Source organism: Aspergillus novofumigatus (genome assembly GCF_002847465.1).
Source record: "Aspergillus novofumigatus IBT 16806 chromosome Unknown P174scaffold_13, whole genome shotgun sequence".
Taxonomy (NCBI): Eukaryota; Fungi; Ascomycota; class Eurotiomycetes; order Eurotiales; family Aspergillaceae; genus Aspergillus; species Aspergillus novofumigatus.
Window position 1 is genome coordinate 88,097 of NW_020194286.1, and position 16,917 is coordinate 105,013.

General features: G+C 49.9%; 6 protein-coding genes across 6 annotated transcripts; 3 read left to right on the forward strand and 3 right to left on the reverse strand.

The window, feature by feature from the left end:
- Nucleotides 1–122: 122 nt before the first annotated feature.
- Nucleotides 123–2,522, reverse strand: P174DRAFT_516449 (BTB/POZ domain-containing protein). Its single transcript, XM_024832337.1, has 2 exons — nt 1,632–2,522; nt 123–1,573 (listed from the first exon to the last, which is right to left on the reverse strand). The coding sequence occupies exons 1-2, from the start codon at nt 2,151–2,153 to the stop codon at nt 413–415; spliced, it is 1,683 nt and encodes a 560-aa protein (XP_024677111.1). The 5' UTR covers nt 2,154–2,522; the 3' UTR covers nt 123–412.
- Nucleotides 2,523–2,992: 470 nt separating this feature from the next.
- On the forward strand, nt 2,993–5,371 carry P174DRAFT_508090 (Zn(II)2Cys6 transcription factor). The gene is made up of 3 exons (XM_024831422.1): nt 2,993–3,761; nt 3,840–4,374; nt 4,438–5,371. Exons 1-3 carry the CDS (start codon nt 3,269–3,271, stop codon nt 5,282–5,284), a joined length of 1,875 nt encoding a protein of 624 aa, XP_024677112.1. The 5' UTR covers nt 2,993–3,268; the 3' UTR covers nt 5,285–5,371.
- Nucleotides 5,372–6,438: 1,067 nt separating this feature from the next.
- P174DRAFT_425872 (PDPK1 family serine/threonine-protein kinase) lies at nt 6,439–8,836 on the reverse strand (the record flags this gene model as incomplete). The annotated part of the gene is made up of 3 exons (XM_024825328.1): nt 6,439–6,783; nt 6,840–7,216; nt 7,276–8,836. 3 exons carry the CDS (start codon nt 8,834–8,836, stop codon nt 6,439–6,441), a joined length of 2,283 nt encoding a protein of 760 aa, XP_024677113.1.
- A 1,852-nt stretch (nt 8,837–10,688) lies between these two features.
- P174DRAFT_516452 (uncharacterized protein) lies at nt 10,689–12,177 on the forward strand. The gene is made up of 3 exons (XM_024832338.1): nt 10,689–11,194; nt 11,254–11,844; nt 11,905–12,177. Exons 1-3 carry the CDS (start codon nt 11,129–11,131, stop codon nt 12,067–12,069), a joined length of 822 nt encoding a protein of 273 aa, XP_024677114.1. The 5' UTR covers nt 10,689–11,128; the 3' UTR covers nt 12,070–12,177.
- A 1,227-nt stretch (nt 12,178–13,404) lies between these two features.
- Nucleotides 13,405–15,851, reverse strand: P174DRAFT_446369 (protoporphyrinogen/coproporphyrinogen oxidase). The gene is made up of 6 exons (XM_024828562.1): nt 15,697–15,851; nt 15,545–15,614; nt 15,404–15,484; nt 14,984–15,334; nt 14,483–14,908; nt 13,405–14,411 (listed from the first exon to the last, which is right to left on the reverse strand). Exons 1-6 carry the CDS (start codon nt 15,777–15,779, stop codon nt 13,824–13,826), a joined length of 1,599 nt encoding a protein of 532 aa, XP_024677115.1. The 5' UTR covers nt 15,780–15,851; the 3' UTR covers nt 13,405–13,823.
- Nucleotides 15,852–16,176: 325 nt separating this feature from the next.
- Nucleotides 16,177–16,766, forward strand: P174DRAFT_436034 (uncharacterized protein; the record flags this gene model as incomplete). Its single annotated transcript, XM_024825972.1, has 3 exons — nt 16,177–16,179; nt 16,205–16,376; nt 16,525–16,766. 3 exons carry the CDS (start codon nt 16,177–16,179, stop codon nt 16,764–16,766), a joined length of 417 nt encoding a protein of 138 aa, XP_024677116.1.
- Nucleotides 16,767–16,917: the final 151 nt, after the last annotated feature.

Genomic DNA, 16,917 nt, shown 5'->3' on the forward strand with positions numbered 1-16,917 from the left:
ATTCTCTCGCCTCCGCTGTATTATGCTGTACAATATGTAGGACACGTTGATTTGGCGCTCGCAAATATTAAAGACTGGATGCTTTGAATGTTTGTTTACGACATGGATGACCTGCACAGAAGAGCAGTTAATACTTCGAATGTATTACAGCCTAACTAAGCTGAAGAGCGACATTATCACAACGGAAATAAACGCATTGCCCTAGATACAGGCAAATTAACGAAGGGAAGGAACTAGAATCAGATGGCATAATATAGCAGGGGTATCGTGATCGTATCGACATGCCGAGAAACAACAGAATAAAAACTCCGCCATTTTCGCATACAGAAGCGGCCGTGTCATTATTCATTCAAATCAAATCGTATCAGAAGGGAAAGCGCGTATAAGCATCATTATTCGTTATCGTCACTCCTCAATCCCAAGGGATATCTTCGTCCTCGACTTTCGTGCAGGTGAGATACGGCAACGCGCCGAGCGCCGAGTCGCCCAGCTCGGTACCCTTCAGGTCCAACTCCAGAAAATTCCTCAGGAGCGGCTTGACGATTTCCCGGGCCAGCCGCTTGATTTCGTCCATTTTACGCTCGAAGCGCTTGAGGATGTCCCGGGTGTAGAGCGAGTCTGCCGACGGGGTGGGGTGCACTTTGAGGAATTTTTTGAGTTCGTCGTGCGAGAGGTAGGCTTGTGTCGAGGGGGAGCCTATGAGTCGGTAGACCTGTGCTGGGGTTAGAGGGGAGGAGGGAGGAGAGGCCCGCGATGTGGTTTCCTGGGTGCGATGGCTGCGGCTGGTATTGTTGCTGGCGCTGGCGCTGATGTTTGCGCCTGTGGCGGGCAGACGGTTCGTCGAGGAGTTTTTGAGAATCGGAGCCGGCGGAGCGGTGGTGTTGTCCACGAGCCACTGGCGGAACAGGGAGACGGCGAGCCAGTCGAGATATGCGTTTATAGGGGTGACGCGCTCGCCGCGGGAGGTGGTGAGCGTCAACCGCAGAAGCTTCGAGTCGACGCGCGCCTTGAGGTCTTCGAGATCCTCGACTTTGTCCTCAATAATATCGAGAACAGAGTTCGGGAGCGGCGAGTACGAGCCGTTGCGAAGATGCGGTAGAGCCGCGGGCCACTGGCCCACAACGTGAATCAGTGCCTCGGAGAAGATGACCCGGCTGCGCGCGAGGTACCCCAACTTGAGGTAGCTCGGAGGGTATTTGGCAATCTGCTTAAATAGTCGAGATCCGAATCCGAGGAGATGATGGTCTACTCGAGGTCCAGTAACCGCCAAGGCATCGTACATGTCCGCAAGCGCAAGCAGAGATCGACACTCGGCATAAGCAGTCGCAATGTTGACACTGTTGAGAAGAGGAGGATAATTGTAGAACAGGCGAAACAAATTGTCATAGTCACGTATAATCGGATCCATCTCCACAGCTACTGTATTTGCCGTGTGAGGCAGGTTGACCACGGATTGCATCCCTGCTAGATTTGCCATGGATCGGATGAAGCCAGTTTGCGCGCTCGAAGGTTTGGTCATCGACGGTGGATAGTGGACGGCATCGCTCCCTATGACGTTGGAGAACGTTGGCTGCTATATTCTCATACCATCGTCAGTTGTTGGACTTGGTATCAATATTGTTCAGACTGACCTTTTGGACAAGTATAGGCTCTTCGTCTTCCGCCTTATTTTCCCAGTCCAACTCGTATCTCCACCTCCGCTTTTCTGGGTGAACTCCGTATGCGCCGCTCTCTGATTGCGCAAGGGTTGATCCGTTGGATAGCGACGAGTTATCCTCGCTGATCCGGGACATTACCCCCGTGTCGATGTGCTGAGACCGCGCTGTGCCTTGTCGCGACCATCCCTCGCTCGTACTGGCCTCGAAGAACCCGGAGCATTGTGCCAATATCAATCGATGCAAAAGATAGCGTCGTTCCTGTCCACCGGCGCGTATCACTATCTCAACATCACCAGTGTGGGTGAAGATTGGAAAATCGTTCTGCGGCTGATGAGAAGGACCGCCATGATGAGAACGACTCGAGCGATGGCGGCGACCGCTATGCGAATGACGCGACACAGAAGAGGGTGCGCCTTGCATCTGCGCAGAGCGATCAAGAACTTGGGCTTGAGAGACCATTTCAACTGCGGAAGTGGAAAAAGGCTTAATGATCATGGCCTCCGATTCAAGCTCAGCTTTCAGGCGCTTGAGAGGCCACTAGGTGACGGACACGGCGTGCAGTGTTCATTTAATATTCGATTGACCCAAAGCAATCTGGTTGAAAACAGGGAAACAAAGGGATTGACTGCTTGATAAGATCGTGCTAAAGAAAGTTAACCGTCGTTTGTTGTGATTTTTAGTGGATTCATTCCCCGCTGCGATATGTTGCGCCCCTCGTGGAATGGATAAGCCGAGTGACTTCCGAGGGAAGACTAAGGTGAGACTAGAGAGTATCTAGATAGACGATGCAACCATGAAGGTCCCGGACAAAGAGACCATTAGCAAACTTCAGAAGCTGAAACAAAGAGACGGAAGCAGTACTCCGTAGCAGTCAAGCGGCAAATATCCACACAGAAGCACAACATCTAGAAGTACATACGTCCAGGTACCTACTTGGTAGACTGCGGACTACGGAGTATCCGTACCATGGAGGACCGACTCCACAACACAGTGGGGCAAATTGCGTCCCTTATTTTCTTTTACAAAATAAACTAGCATCCAAGCATAATCATAAGGAGTTAAGAATCTCCCTACGATATCATTAAGGTTGATGATGGTACACCTACGATATACCCGGGTGGATTGAATGAATGTACCTCTATAAATAGGTAGGTACCTTAGGTATCTGATACCGTAATTTATGTATTGAGGCGTATGAAACAAGGCCGGAGTTTTGATCTAACTCGCTCTTCAGCGTAAACTGCCTTAGTCATAAATGATGACTCATCCGATAGCCCGCAGTTTACCACCTATCGATACCGAAATATTAATCGTCATTGTCCCCAGGCTCCTCCTTTCATGTCTCCGTTCAGACATCGGATAATCCGTCATTCCAAACAAGTGTCCTGCGGAGCATTTATTCTTTACTTGAGTTGACAGTCTCGTCCACCTCAAGAGATGGTTTGGTGGTTTGAGAAAGCACACACGGCCTTCGACTTTTCCTGACACCCTGCTCAATTATGGCGAGTGTCATGCTCGGATATTCTCATCTCGGTTGTACAGGATAGCAATCCGTCCAGCATTGCATAAGGTAGCCCTACCAGCCGCTAGTCTATGACATCTCTCAAGTCATGACCAAAGGCTGTTACACCTGCCGTCGCCGCCGCATTATCTGCGACAATGGCCTCCCCACTTGTCGAAAATGTCGCGATGCGGGGAAGGAGTGCCTGGGATATCGTAAACCTCTTGTCTGGGTCAAGGGCGGTGTTGCTAGTCGAGGAAAGATGATGGGACGCAGCTTTGATGATGTCATGGGTGCTGCAGAAGCTCAAAAGACTGATATCCACGATGCGAATACCACGCTCGCCGACTGTGCGATACCACCGCCCACCACGGAAGCTCATGCTCCAATTGAATCGGACAGACTTGCGACATGTAGGGCGGATGAAACGCCAAGTGTGTCAGATGTTGGTTCTATCAGTGAGGCTGCAATAAGCACCGCTGGCGGCTTGGTCTCCACACAATGTACTACTCCTGCCGCTATCTATATCCCGACGCCTTGGGGGCTGGTGGACCCTGTGTTGAAAGATCTCAGCCCGCTGTCGAGGTTCTACATCCTTCACTGTACGTCATTAACCCTCTTGCCTCTCGTGCCTTGGGTAGCAGAATGTGGATCTGTCTAACAGTTTACCGCCTTTTCAGTCAACCAGCATTTAGTGAGCTATCTTGCGCTGTATTCCGATGTCCGAAATCCGTACCGTGATTTGACCTTCTTGGTTGGCGACTCCCCTGTCCTCGCCCATGCTCTCGCTGCCACAGGTGCTCTGCATCACGCAATCTTGACAAACCTTGAGTTCTCATTGCCCTGGTCCTCAGACACTGCGGGAGATGGCGACACGGCGCTTTCTCCGGAAGAGGTGGAGCGAGCTGTGATAAGCTCCATGGCCAGGCGACCTTCTTCCAAGGACTATGAGCACTTTCTTGGCTTTAAGCAACGCGCTCTTCGTCAGCTTTCCCTTGACATCTGTGATCCAATCATGCGTAACGATAACCGGACATTGGCAGCAATTATGGTTCTCGCTCTCATGGACGCTATCGAGTCAGGAGACGGTGCTTGGAAGTATCACTTGGAAGGAGCGAAGAAATTGCTCAAGAGCCGGCAACAATCAGAGTCTCCGACTCACGCGCAGGGCATGATGAACTGGCTGGACACCTTTGCCATTGATGGTTGTCTCCTGTAAGCCTTCCCGCTTCCTGATCAATCCATCTACTCAGATAAGAGCTGATTAATAGTTGCCAGAATTCAGCTAATGGGATCCACCCTTGCGCGCCCCGGCTCTCTCACGCAGCCTTTCTATTCCTCCACTATGGGCCCAGCAGTTCTAAAGCGTCTGGAAGAGACCTCCTGGGTCGGTTGCCCAGCCTACCTGCTCGAAGTCATCTTCTTCGTCGAGGCTGGACATTTCCTGGCGCCTGACAAGGATCCTATCTCGCAACACACAATGTCATTTTCCTCGGTCTTTCTGCCCGACGACTCCAAGCCGCCCCAATCTCCCGAGGCCCTCCTCGAACACATACAGGCCTTTGACCCGGTTGCGTGGGCCGAATCAATGCAGTCTTGTCTCTACCTCGAGGATCTATCGATGCGCATCGCCCTCGCCACCATCTACAAGGCCGCCGTCTATCTTTACGCCAGCCGCGTCCTCTCCCGCCCACGGTCAGAACGTAGTTCAATGGTTACCACCTCGTTCAGACTTCCTCCAGATCACGGCGCAATAACCAACCTCCTCATCCACCAGATTGCACTCATCCCGGTCGCCGATCCACACTTCAAGTGCCTTATCTGGCCCACGTTCATCGCAGGCGCGGAATGCCGCGATCCCGCGCACCGCCCCTTCCTTCTCGAGAAACTCCGCGCTCTTTACTACGACATCACGAGCGTCAACGTCCGCAACGCCGCATGGGTGCTCAGCCTGATGTGGCGCAAACGGGATCAACGGCGGCAGGAGCGGAACAGGCGACGTGCTCAACAGGACGAGCTCTTCGAAAAGTCGCCCCGCTCGCCTTTGACGACTGACTATGACGACGATGATTTTGATTGGATACAGGAGCTTGACGATTCACGAATCGATTGGCTGTTTATATAATACTTTTCTTCCTGGCTTCATGAGTACATATTTGCGTATCACGTGAACTGCCTAGTATATAGACATTTTAAATCTGAGAAGGTCATGAGTTATCGATTTGCGGACCTGGTAATAATTATCTTTTAGGTGTCTATCGTGGCTCTTTTGGATCAGTAAGATACAATTGTTCGATTTGTCCAACTCCCTGCGGTGGCAGGTGGGAAAGCAATCCTGTAATAGACCAAAAGGGTAGAGCAGCTATTCAGACAATAGAGGCCGAACATGATGTTCGTCTATATGATCGCATTGACAAAAGCTATGTAACAGGAACAGCAATGTGTATGGATGGGAAGAAACAGGATTTGAAGGAAATGAGGAAAGGAGAGATATCACTATTTGGATAAAGGAGGACGAATTTGCATAGAAGAAGGGGGAAAGAAAAGAAGGATCTCGAGAACCAAAAAAGCCCGCTCAGTGTAACAAACCGAATGGTATAATAACAGAAAAGCAACCTGAGGCAGAAAAAAGTGCGAAGGTAGGAGCCAATAGTCGGAGAAGTCGTCCACTTGCAAGGACTTATTCTGTCCCATGATCAAGCCGAAGCTCGACCAGGCTTTAGAGTCCTTTTCCCGTATATAGCTCGGGAGGTCGGCGGAGTAGAGTAGGTACGGCGGAGAAGAGAAGTCAAGAAAAGGAGGTAGATGAGAAGAGAAGAGAACAAACATAAAACAGTACGACAAGCGACAGATGCATACGCCTGCCCATCTAGATGCAGCAATATCGATTCGGAAAACACGCTCATCATTGCAGAAATGCAATATCAAAGTAGATCTTTCTACCAGACAAAGGGAATTCTCACAGTTGTGAACAAAAGAGAAGCGATGGAATGATCAAAGGGGAATATACGGCTGGAGAAGGCCATGTATGAGACTCGGATATCCACACGTCGAGCGAGACAGGCCAAGCAAGAACAAGTATAGCGTCTGCCGACATCATTTTGGAGATTGCCTAGGATTGGGTCGAGGGGAAAGAGGCCACGGAGGTCTGAGGGCTAATAGCTAGGCAACGGGCTCGAAAAGCAATAGGACCGACATCAGAGAGGAAACCCAATGAGCGGAGCATAGACCCTTCGAGAATAAATTGATAAAGTCACCATCAATGATAGGAAGAGCTGCTCAGAAGACTGCCGCCAGGCCGTTCTTGGAATGGCGTCTGCTAAATCTTTTCCGCCCTTTGACTGAATCCGAGTCGTTAGGCTGAGGTTTGACCAAGGTTGCCCGCCCAGACGGGCCGCCCTCGGATTGAAGCTCCGAGCTTCGATCCAGTGTGTTAGCGTGGCTGGATAATCCAGAAGACAAATCTCTGAATGCCTCATCAGAGTAGGACCCGTTGCTCTGTTGAGCTAGAGCCATCTCTTTCGCACGGTCTAGCGTATCCACCCATTCTTGGACAGACAACGCGGTCGCACCCATGGTACTCGATGACGGCTTTGGATCTTCAAAGACGAGATGTTTGTCGCGCTGTACGCATGAAACTTAGCAGAAGAAGACTTGAAGGGAAGCAACGATGAGCATACCGTATCCACAACCCAACATGAAAACCCTTTCGAATCCGTCGCACTACGATAGGACGTCCCCTGCGCGAGCAAAGAAAGCTCCATCTTGGCCTTCTTGTCGTCCCCTCCGGCCGCAGCCATGATGATCCGCCCTGAGGAAGTGATCATAACCAAACGCTGCCGCTTCTTTGTCGTACTCCCACCGAAGAAGCGCGAAAATTTTTTTGGCGCTTCAACTTCACTGCCCCCATTCTTCGAGACAGGACTATGGCCGGCGGGAGAGCTAAGGACCATCCAGTTTCCTAATTTGAGTATCCTTTCATTGGTCTTGGTCAGGACAGGGGACCACTCAATATCAAGTTGACTCGGAGGAGGCAGTTCTGTTACCAATCTCGGCACTACTCGGGCGTTGGAATTGGGAGCGTTCGAAGGTGCCGTGGAGATAATGGGGGGAAACTGTCATTGTCACCACCCCCATTAAGCTTGATGGGCTCACGAGGTGGAGGCACGTACGCCTTGAGACGGGGTGCTTTCCGGGTCCATAAATCCGAGCCCCAGTTCACGCCTTGGAAAAACTCATGGTTCTTGATATGTTCAATCGGGAGACGCCTAGCCGGGTCAAGGACCAAAAGGCGCTCGACGAGGTCTCGAGCAACCGTAGGGAAGCCCACAGGAAACTCGTACTCAAGCGCGACGATTTTTTGAAAAGTCAGGTACTCGTTCGCAGCCTTGAACGGAGGACGGCCGGCCAGGAGTTGGTAGATTATGCAGCCAAACGCCCACAGATCACTAGCCTTGCAGGCATTCTTGTCCGTCAAAAGCTCTGGACTGACATATTCTGCCGTACCGACGAACGAGCTTGCCCGCTCATCTTCCGGGATCTCAGAGGAGTCGAGTGGTGGCATCCCACTTGAGTTCTGATCGGTCTTCCTTTGATTGTTAAGGATTTTTGCCGTGCCAAAGTCAGTGATTTTGATGTACATTTGGCTGTCCAGAAGAACGTTCTCTGGTTTCAAGTCGCGATGAATAACGCCGCGTTTGTGCATGTAGTCGATTGTGTCAAGAATCTGAGCACCGTAAAACCTTGTGCACTCTTCATCAAAGGTAGTCATCCGCTTCAACACTCCTAGCAATTCGCCCCCCTTGCAGAGATCCAGCACGAAATACAACGAGCGCTCATCCTGAAAGGTGTAGTAGAGTCGGACAATGCCGGGGTGTTCTGTGAGCCGATTCAGTGTGTCCTTCTCGATGTTGACGTATTTCACCTTCTTCTCCTTAATGATGTGACGTTTGTCGAGAATCTTGATCGCATATTCCTTCAACGTCTGACGATCCGTCGCTAATACGACAGTACTGTACGAACCCTCTCCCAATGTCTGTCCGAAGGAGAAATCGCGGACCCCTTTTTTGATATACCGCGCGACCGGCTTGCCATTAGCATCAATTTCTTGCCTGACGGAGACGGCTGCACCACGCTCTTGCCAGTCTTCACTGCTCGTTGGCGGTCCATTTTCCATGCCGTAAGGGGACCCGGCCAGTTGTGAGGCTCCTCCGCCGCGTGCGTGAGCCCGTGAGGACTGACGCATTATTGGCCCATTCCCAGGGGCACGATGCGCAGACCGGTAAGAGCGGTCACTGTGACTGTTATCGCGCACCGGAACCCCAGCTTGATAGGCAGCAGAACCACCTCGGGACTCTGCACGTGCTAGACTTTCCGAGGCGGAGGAGGCAGCAGAATCTGTACGAATACGATAGGAGCCTTCGCGGGCTAACGTCGAGGAGGAGCCGTTCGGATAAAAAGCGGATAGAGGGCGCGAGGAGGAGTTCTGAGGAGGATGTTGTTGCTGCTGCTGTTGATGTTGCGGTGTATAGGGGACGTATTGCGGAGTTTGGTGCTGTGGTAGGTCCGAAGGAGGGAGGAGGAAGTCGTCGGAGGTTTTGGAGTAGTTTTCAGGAAATGAGAGGATAGGAGACTCTTGATCGTGCTCATTCGAGGTTTGTATTGACGCCGATCGCATCGTCGACTCGCGCTCTAGGTCTGGAGCTGGAGCTCGAGCTAATTCTGCTGCCGTGGTTAAGGTACCGGCGCCCGGAGTTGGAGTTGATGTATCCTCAGATGAATGCAAAGAGGAATCATCTGGATTTGCAATCCGTAAACCCCCAAAGACTGGGAGAGACTCAAATCCCCGTCCATGATGGGCACGGATGGTGGATGGCCCGTTACGGACCCAGGTTGCAATGGAGAAAGAGTGGTAATGCGAATCGGGACTCCAAGGGGAAAGCTTCGATCTAGGCGGAGGTAGCAAAGAAGAGAGCGATTTCAGGTGGAGTTGCTGAAGCCACGGACACCGTAACGGCCTCAAGGAGGAAGAAGCGGTTGTGATGGATGCAATATGGGTAAAATGTCGAGAGAAGGGAAATATTAGTCGCCCGTTGCGTTAGTGAATGGACTTGAAGAGGGGTGGCCGACGGACTATGGCGGCGGTCGGGGGAGTAGTGGGTGATGCATGATACAGCCAAAGCAACCACGAAAGACGAAAAGGGGGGAGCAGCTGGTCGATGTTGATGAAGACAAGAGCGAGGAAACGAAGGAAACAGAAAGAGTAGCAATCAAGAATATAGGAAACGGCAGGTCGTAAGCCAGAGAAATGAGAAAAGCGGTTAGAGGAGGGGACTAAAAAGATAATAATAACAGGTACTCCGTAGCGATGCAGCGGAAGAGGCTGAGTCAAGTTGGGGCCTAAATGAGGGAGATTGGAGGACAGCGATGACAAGACAGAAGAGAAAAGAATGCTGGAGATGAGGGTCTCTTGTAGGGTAACGAGCTTATTTTCGAACCTTGAGATGAACTTGACTAGGTTATTTGCTACCGTAATTGCGCTGATATAGATACCTACTGTCGTTTTGGCTGTGCCTGATATAGATTGATGCCTGAGGTATCAGGCATAAAGCATGATGCCACATTCAACTTGACGTATGCAGATGCAGTGGATAGCTATCTCATGATGTGCACTACATGCATTCTCTCACAGTGAAAGTATTAGACCCTATTTTAGAGTGGTTCTATTGGGCTATGTCATTGCCAAGCACGTTACCTACCACGCAGTTGCTCTATTCTCCGTGGATGCAGGGTAACTCGAAACTATATAAATATATAAATAGCTGACCACGAAGATCGACTGCGCGGCTCCTTCCCGGCTTATCTCTATATCGCGAATGGGCTTTCTGCATTTGTCAAATGGAGTCAGGTAAACAAGTATCACGGACGGATTCATTGCACTTTGACGGCGAGTCATCGTCAATATTCTTGACATGGCCCTTCTATGCAGTGATCCTCCTCCGTTTTAGCGAATCCACCACGCACCGTCATGATCCGGTTCAGACAGACATCTATAGTTCTCTCCGAGAAAGACGTTCAATATCACCTTGAAAGAACGATTATCCGCCAGAAAGCTCGAGTCTCCCAGCTGCCCCAACCGCCCGTACATCGTCGTGCCATGGACCGTGATGGCGCACCTTTCATAGACTCGAGAGCTCCCTTCATTAACTCTATCTCAGGCAGAGAGGAGCAAGAGTCGATCTCAAGTTCAATATCCGACGCAAATAACGACACCAGCTTGTTGCAGGAGAATATTCAGGACATCCATGGCTCATCTCCCTTGCCATCAAATGACAAAGAATCCCAATGTGGATTACATGCATCTGAGATGAAAAGAACCGCCATGTCGCAGGATCCGAGTGGGAAGGAGAAACTAACAGATAGACTTCATTGCAATTGCAATCATAATTCCTTAGTTGACGGCAATCTCCATATGACAGACAGGAGTGCAGGGCCGCATCAACATACCGACTGTTTCTGTAGAGCCAGTCTGCTAAATGAGTCTGTTAGTTTACAAGCTTCTTCTTCAAAGGCTATAGACAAGTCATGTCTTCCGTACCGGCAATCGAGGTCACAATTATTGGCAAGGGCTCCGTGTGATCTGACTCAAGAAAGAAGACCTAGAGTGTTCCGGACTTCACAGGACTTCACCAGCTCAAGCTTTCACCGTGCAAAAACATGTTTGCTTGACCTTGACCCTCGAGAAAGGTTTTCACATTCACTTCAGCTTTTTTCTCAACACTCACTTACTGCCCCAAAGCATTCCGCCTATCCAGGATCTCTACATTCTTCTGATGATCCTCAACCAGCCGACTCTTCTCAAATTGAGATTCCACGTAACACAGTTGATCTGAGACTGCAACCATCGCGCTCAGTCAGCTTTCCTGCGGCTCATTACGTTGAAAAGGAGTTGAATTTTCCAACAAGCTTGATGGAAGACTACTCGACAAAACCGAGCGAAGTCAACGGACATCGTCGGGTTCAAACCCTCCCAAACGTGAGTGTGACTATGCTCATATTAAGACATTTTAAATTGTGTTGTCTCATCAGAAACAGGTTCAGAATAACAACACCGACGATGGCCTGCGTGTAGCCGACGCTACGAATGCCCCAGTGGCCTCGGGCGAGCATAAGATACCCGAACATGTTGAGCAAGGACGAAATCCTGGACCACCTTCCGCGCAGGGCCAAAGCGTTGGGGATATTTTTAAACGCCGCATGAAGGATCATCGTCGCTTGAGACGCTGGAAGGCTTGGTTTGAGGCACAGCAGATCTTCATAAATACTACTGGGCAGCAATTCGCCACAGAAAATCAAGGACAGGGGCCCGTCCTCGTGCCAGAACCCGCTTGGTTGCATCGCCAGGCGGCTCTCATGGGACAAGAGGCGGTCCGCATAGCACAGCAAGTGCCTTATATGGAACAGCAGCCGGCCGTTGGGGCACAGACTGCCTTAACCTCTGATACGCCTCAGCATGACAATGAAGTGGCAGGCACGGATGAAAATCGTATGCCTGCTCTAGAGGAAGCCCTTCCTGATGGTACAGATCCGTCACTACTCGCAAGCTCCAAGCAATCTCTTGCAGAGTACCTGATCTTCAAGAAAAGACCATGTGCGAGGCGCAGAAACTCTGAGCCAACAGATATTGTGCGTACCCTTTCTATGCGGTCTCAGAAGTCTGTGTTGCTAACCTGTGGCTGAAAAAAGAAGAATATTCTTCATCTCACGGCATTTGAAAATTCAGCTGCCTTTCGCGACTACATCGACGCTACAACTGCCGAGTTGGATGATCCGTTTGCTCAGGATGACGCTACCGATTTTGGACTCCTTGCATTGAGAGACAGGCCTGTTGCCGAATGGGGCCGTGAGTGAAGGAGTATGCTTCAAACCAACATCTGATTTATGGAGGAGTGTTCGAAAGTTGGTATGGACTATGTGAGCACCCAACTGCTGTCTTAGCTGTCACCCTTTGAAGTGTCCAACGAAACCAAACCGAACTCTGCAGCACCAGTACATGTGTTTAGTAATTTGGTGGCGTTGTTTGGTAGTCCCACTCCCATCTTTACAACGTAGCTCCTGCTAGCTGTATATACTTCGTATATCTTCCTTCAGAACATCGATCTTTGTTGATTGAGTGACCTGCTGAGATATGGATCCAGAGACTTCAGGCCGCATGATTAATCAGCAGTCCTAATGTGAATCCCTGGGGGTCACTAAGACTCAAGCTTGCTCTACTGTAGTTAAACCTTAGCCTCAGAATCTCACGTAAGCAGAGTAACACCCGGTACTGTGAGTAGAGCCTTGATACGTGTTTTGATCTATTCCTGTATAATTTTGAAACACTGCTTGGGGTCCAAACTGTTGTCTACAGAATTAGACATTGCCATGAGTTATTTAGAGTCTTAACCATCAAACCCGTCTCCATACTTACGCGTCCTGTACCCATGATTCCAACGAATGATGGCGGATCCCAAAGTCGCCATTCGCCACAGACTGACGGAGACTTGAAAGTGAGACCGTAGATCCGCCAAAAAAACAAGCCTGCCCTCTGGAGATCACTCTGTTTCCATTTGGGGAATAGACTATTTTGAGATAGACCACTGTCTTGTTTCATCCTTGTGACAAGTTGACAGGCTGAACAAGAGATTTATATCTTCGCCCCTGGACGCGTGTTGCTTGCGGTCATAGATCCATGGGTGATGCCGTCGGGCAGCGGAATAGGTCTCATGTTATTTTTGGTCCAGTCGGGGCTTATGCGGATTACGGAGTACATCATCGACTACCTTACCTTAGAGCACAGGTTATGTCACAGGTCGCAGGATGTAGTCTTGTAGCTTGCGAGATTGTGATGACTAACTAATATCTACCTCTCCATGTGGCGATCGTTGTCATTTTCATTAATGCGGTATTGCTGATTGGAGTATGCTGCTGTGTCTCAGTTGTAACGTCAAGACGCAACTGGGTAAGGTACTACATGGTACCTAGAGAAACTGGATAGCAATCAGTTTGATTACTGATTGGCCATTATGTGGATAGTCTGTGAAAGAAGCATTGTGAATGTGTAGCTAGAGAGATGGATATACCATTAGACCCCCAGAACATGTACTCTGATCCTGTCTTTTGAGTGATCCTCTTGTCAACAAGCTCAAAGCGCCAGAACTGCAAAACAGATGAGATTCAGCGCAAAGCAGGCTGCTTCGAATTGATAGATGATATTCTGGTTGATTAGTGATATATTGTAGTAAAGCAAAGTCTAACGAGAGCAGCTTTATATCATAGAATCACCTCATGCCAAACAAGCCAGTCAAAGAAGGATCAGAATGATCGAATTCATCAGAATAAAGGGTAAGGTATATAATAGATGCGAGGCAAGTCTAACAACATGATTTATGTCTGAGAAATGGTATAACAAGAATGGTAAAGGTGCAAAGGCGGTCGGAAGAAGAAAGTAAGGTGATTCACAGAATGAAACGCCGGCAGACAAGTTCTCGGACGTCTCGAATTAATAGCAAAATGCTCCGTTGTTCCCAGTCTCGCCTCTAGATTTTTCCCGTTGAAGACATCATTCAGTATTAGGATTGACATAGTTTGATCAAAACCATCATGGTACATGAGAAAGGAACATTTTACTGGGCCTTGCTCTTGGCGAATACCTGAGCGCCGTCCACCAGACGTCTTTCAGCGTTCTGACGACCGTTGACGAAGTCAGGGTAGTTGAGAGTGAGCTCAACAGCACCGTTGACAATGTTGTCGACGGCTTCGACACCCAGCATAAAGGAGTGGTCCTGGTTGCCAACCTCGTAGCGCCAGCTACCGAAGCGGCCACGAGACCAGATGTCCTTGTCTTGCAGCTTGGGCAGGATCTGAGTGAGAGCACCCTCACGCTCCAGGGTGGGGGTGGGGTAGCCGTGGTCGAAGCGGCGGTGGTAGGTGGAGACAATCTCATCGGTGGGCTTCAGCATCTCGGTATTGACGAGACCCTGGATGCAGTCGGCCAGAAGAGTCTCCTGGTTGACGGGCTTCATAGAGGACTCGGAGACCTCCAACATGATAGACCAGTAAGGGCCCTCCTTGGCCTCAGTGCTCTGGGGCTTGGAGCCATCGGCAAGCTGCATGGTGGGCAGCTTCTTCGAGGCCTCAGGCTGGTTGTAAGGGGAGTAGTTGGAGAAAATGGTGGCACGGTAGAAGGGGCAGTTGTCTTCGGGGAAGTAGAGCTGAATGGTCCATACGTTAGCACGAAAAACAGAGGCTTAGGGACGGAAACTGGGCCTGTAGTATTACGTACCCAGCACTTGTCACCGATTCTCTCGGGGCGAGAGCCACGAATACCAACACCAATGACGTGGGTGGAAGAGTAGAAGAGCTGCTTGGTGAGACCAACGAGCTCCTGGTCGTTCATGGCCTCGGCCAAGAAATCAACAGCCATGGTGGAGACAAGCTTCTTGTAGCCGATGGTGGTGCCGTCCTGCAGCGTCACCGTCTTGTTGTTGGCATTGACCTTGGTAACCTTGCCCTTCTCACCGAAGCGGGTCTTCTCCTTAGGGAGAGTGTTGGCCACGGCAATCCAGATACCACCAGTACCGCCACGAGCGGGGAAGCGGAATGTAGCGTTGGGACCCCAGTTACCAGCGGTCTTGCCGAGGATAACGTTGGTCGTCACGGCCTTGAGGTTGGGAGCAGCAACACGCTCACCGAGCCAGGCGCATTGCATCTAATTCGAACAGAACCCATCAGCCCGTTTGTTCTCTCAGACCACGACCATCTGATGTCCGACTTTCAAACGTACCTTGGTGGTGGGCACAGCCCAGACCTTGAAGTTGTAGGGTCTCATGAAAAGGTCGGCGATACCGGTACCCATCATGCGAACAATCCACTCGTCAAAGGTCTTGGGCTTGGTGTTGGCGACACGAGCCTCAAGAGCAGCATCGATCATGCCATCGATGCACTTGACCTGCTCCTCCTTGGGAAGCATGGAAATGTTGTTCTGGAAAGGATAGGGGACCCATTGGCCCTGGCAGCGAACGTAGGAGATACGCTGGTGGGTGTACCAATCATCCTCCTTGGGAAGCGCCTCATCAATGCAGTCGTCGAAATACTTGTAGTGAGAGAAGATGACGTGACCACCGACATCGTAAAGCTAGGAGTTTGTTAGACCGTCTGTCTCGAATTCGGGATCAATTGATTGTCCTGTCAAAGGTAAACGTACGAATCCCTCGGGGGTGACATCGGTAGAAGCAAGACCACCAGGAGTCTCGTTGCTGTCAATAATCATCCATGAGGGGCCATCCTATTGTCGACATCAGTTCTGCGATCAATTGCGCTGCGAAATCGGCATTGAAGGACGTACGATCTGGTTCAGACGCTTAGCAGCACCGAGACCAGTAGGTCCGGCACCGATGACGAGAACGTCGACGGAGCTGAAGGGAAAACCCGCAATGTCAGTTTCATCGCAAGAAAACAAGCTACCCCTGAAGAGCTTCGGGAGGGGAGAGTTCTTACATATCGGGGTGGGTCATCCTGCCTTGTAGGATATCCTGGAAGCTGGGAACGCGATTCAAAGTTCTGCGAGCGAGACTAAGCATAGAAAATGCCAAACTGCAGGAGACTGCAGAATATAAAGGAAAGCAAACGAGAGAGTTTGGGATGAAGACAGGAAGACGGTTGAGAGAGGAGGAGGGGAGGAAAGATAGGTGTATCACAGAGCGGTCGGGAGAACGAAACGTGACAAACAAGCTGTGGGGAACGCCTGTTTCAAATTAAAGTCCTGAGGCCAATCAATAGTCAAAAGGCCCCAGCAGTGGCAGATTGTACCTTAGTTGAGCCCTGAAAGGGGGAGGGGATGGAAAAAGGGGAAATTGGCCACCATCCGGAAAAATAATAATATTAAAACTGATAATATTAAATACGCATTAAAAAAAAAAAATTAAAAAAAAAAGGAAAAGAAAGGAAAAATGAAAATATCAAGAATTTATTTTAGAAATGGTCTGTCTGGAAACAACTGGGGCAGATAAACCACGGTTATCAGCAATTTATTGTTACTCCTACTTTCGGGACCTATCTAAAGTGCATCGCTGCCATGAACCCTACTACTCCGTACTACCAACCACAACAGTCTCTTTATGCCATCTGGGTATTTGCTACCATCTTGTTGGATAATTTCACTATTGTATTTGGTGGAGGTCTGTACCTTAGTATTAGCATACCTAATATTCAATCCTCAGCCGGGCTCTATCATAGTTCTGTAGATAGCCACAGAGGGCGCTTGGTTGCACCTCAAATCTAACCCCATAAGTATCACAACCTTAAGTCTACATCTCCTAAATAAAGATATTCGTCTTGTGTCAAATTTCCCCGGCAGCTACACAGAAGTGTCTATACCCCTTGCGGATCACAATGATGATAGACTCAGTAACCCAGCTGCTTGCGACGTTGACAGAATTCGCTTATCGCCCAATCCCAGAGCAACACAGGCACATCATCATGTTTATCTCAATGTCATACCCAAGATCTATGCGCTCCGCAGCTTAGTGATGCTTATTCCGGTGGCAGGTTCCTCCTTAAGTCCGTAGACGCTGGGGGCTGGAAGCTGGAGACAAGAATGTCACTTGCGGCTCCATATCAGACCAGGTGACCGCTTCAATATCTGATCGTTTATGGAAACAGGAGCACAGAGTACGAACAGCTGTTCTTAATTCAGTACAAATATGGAGTAGCTACTTT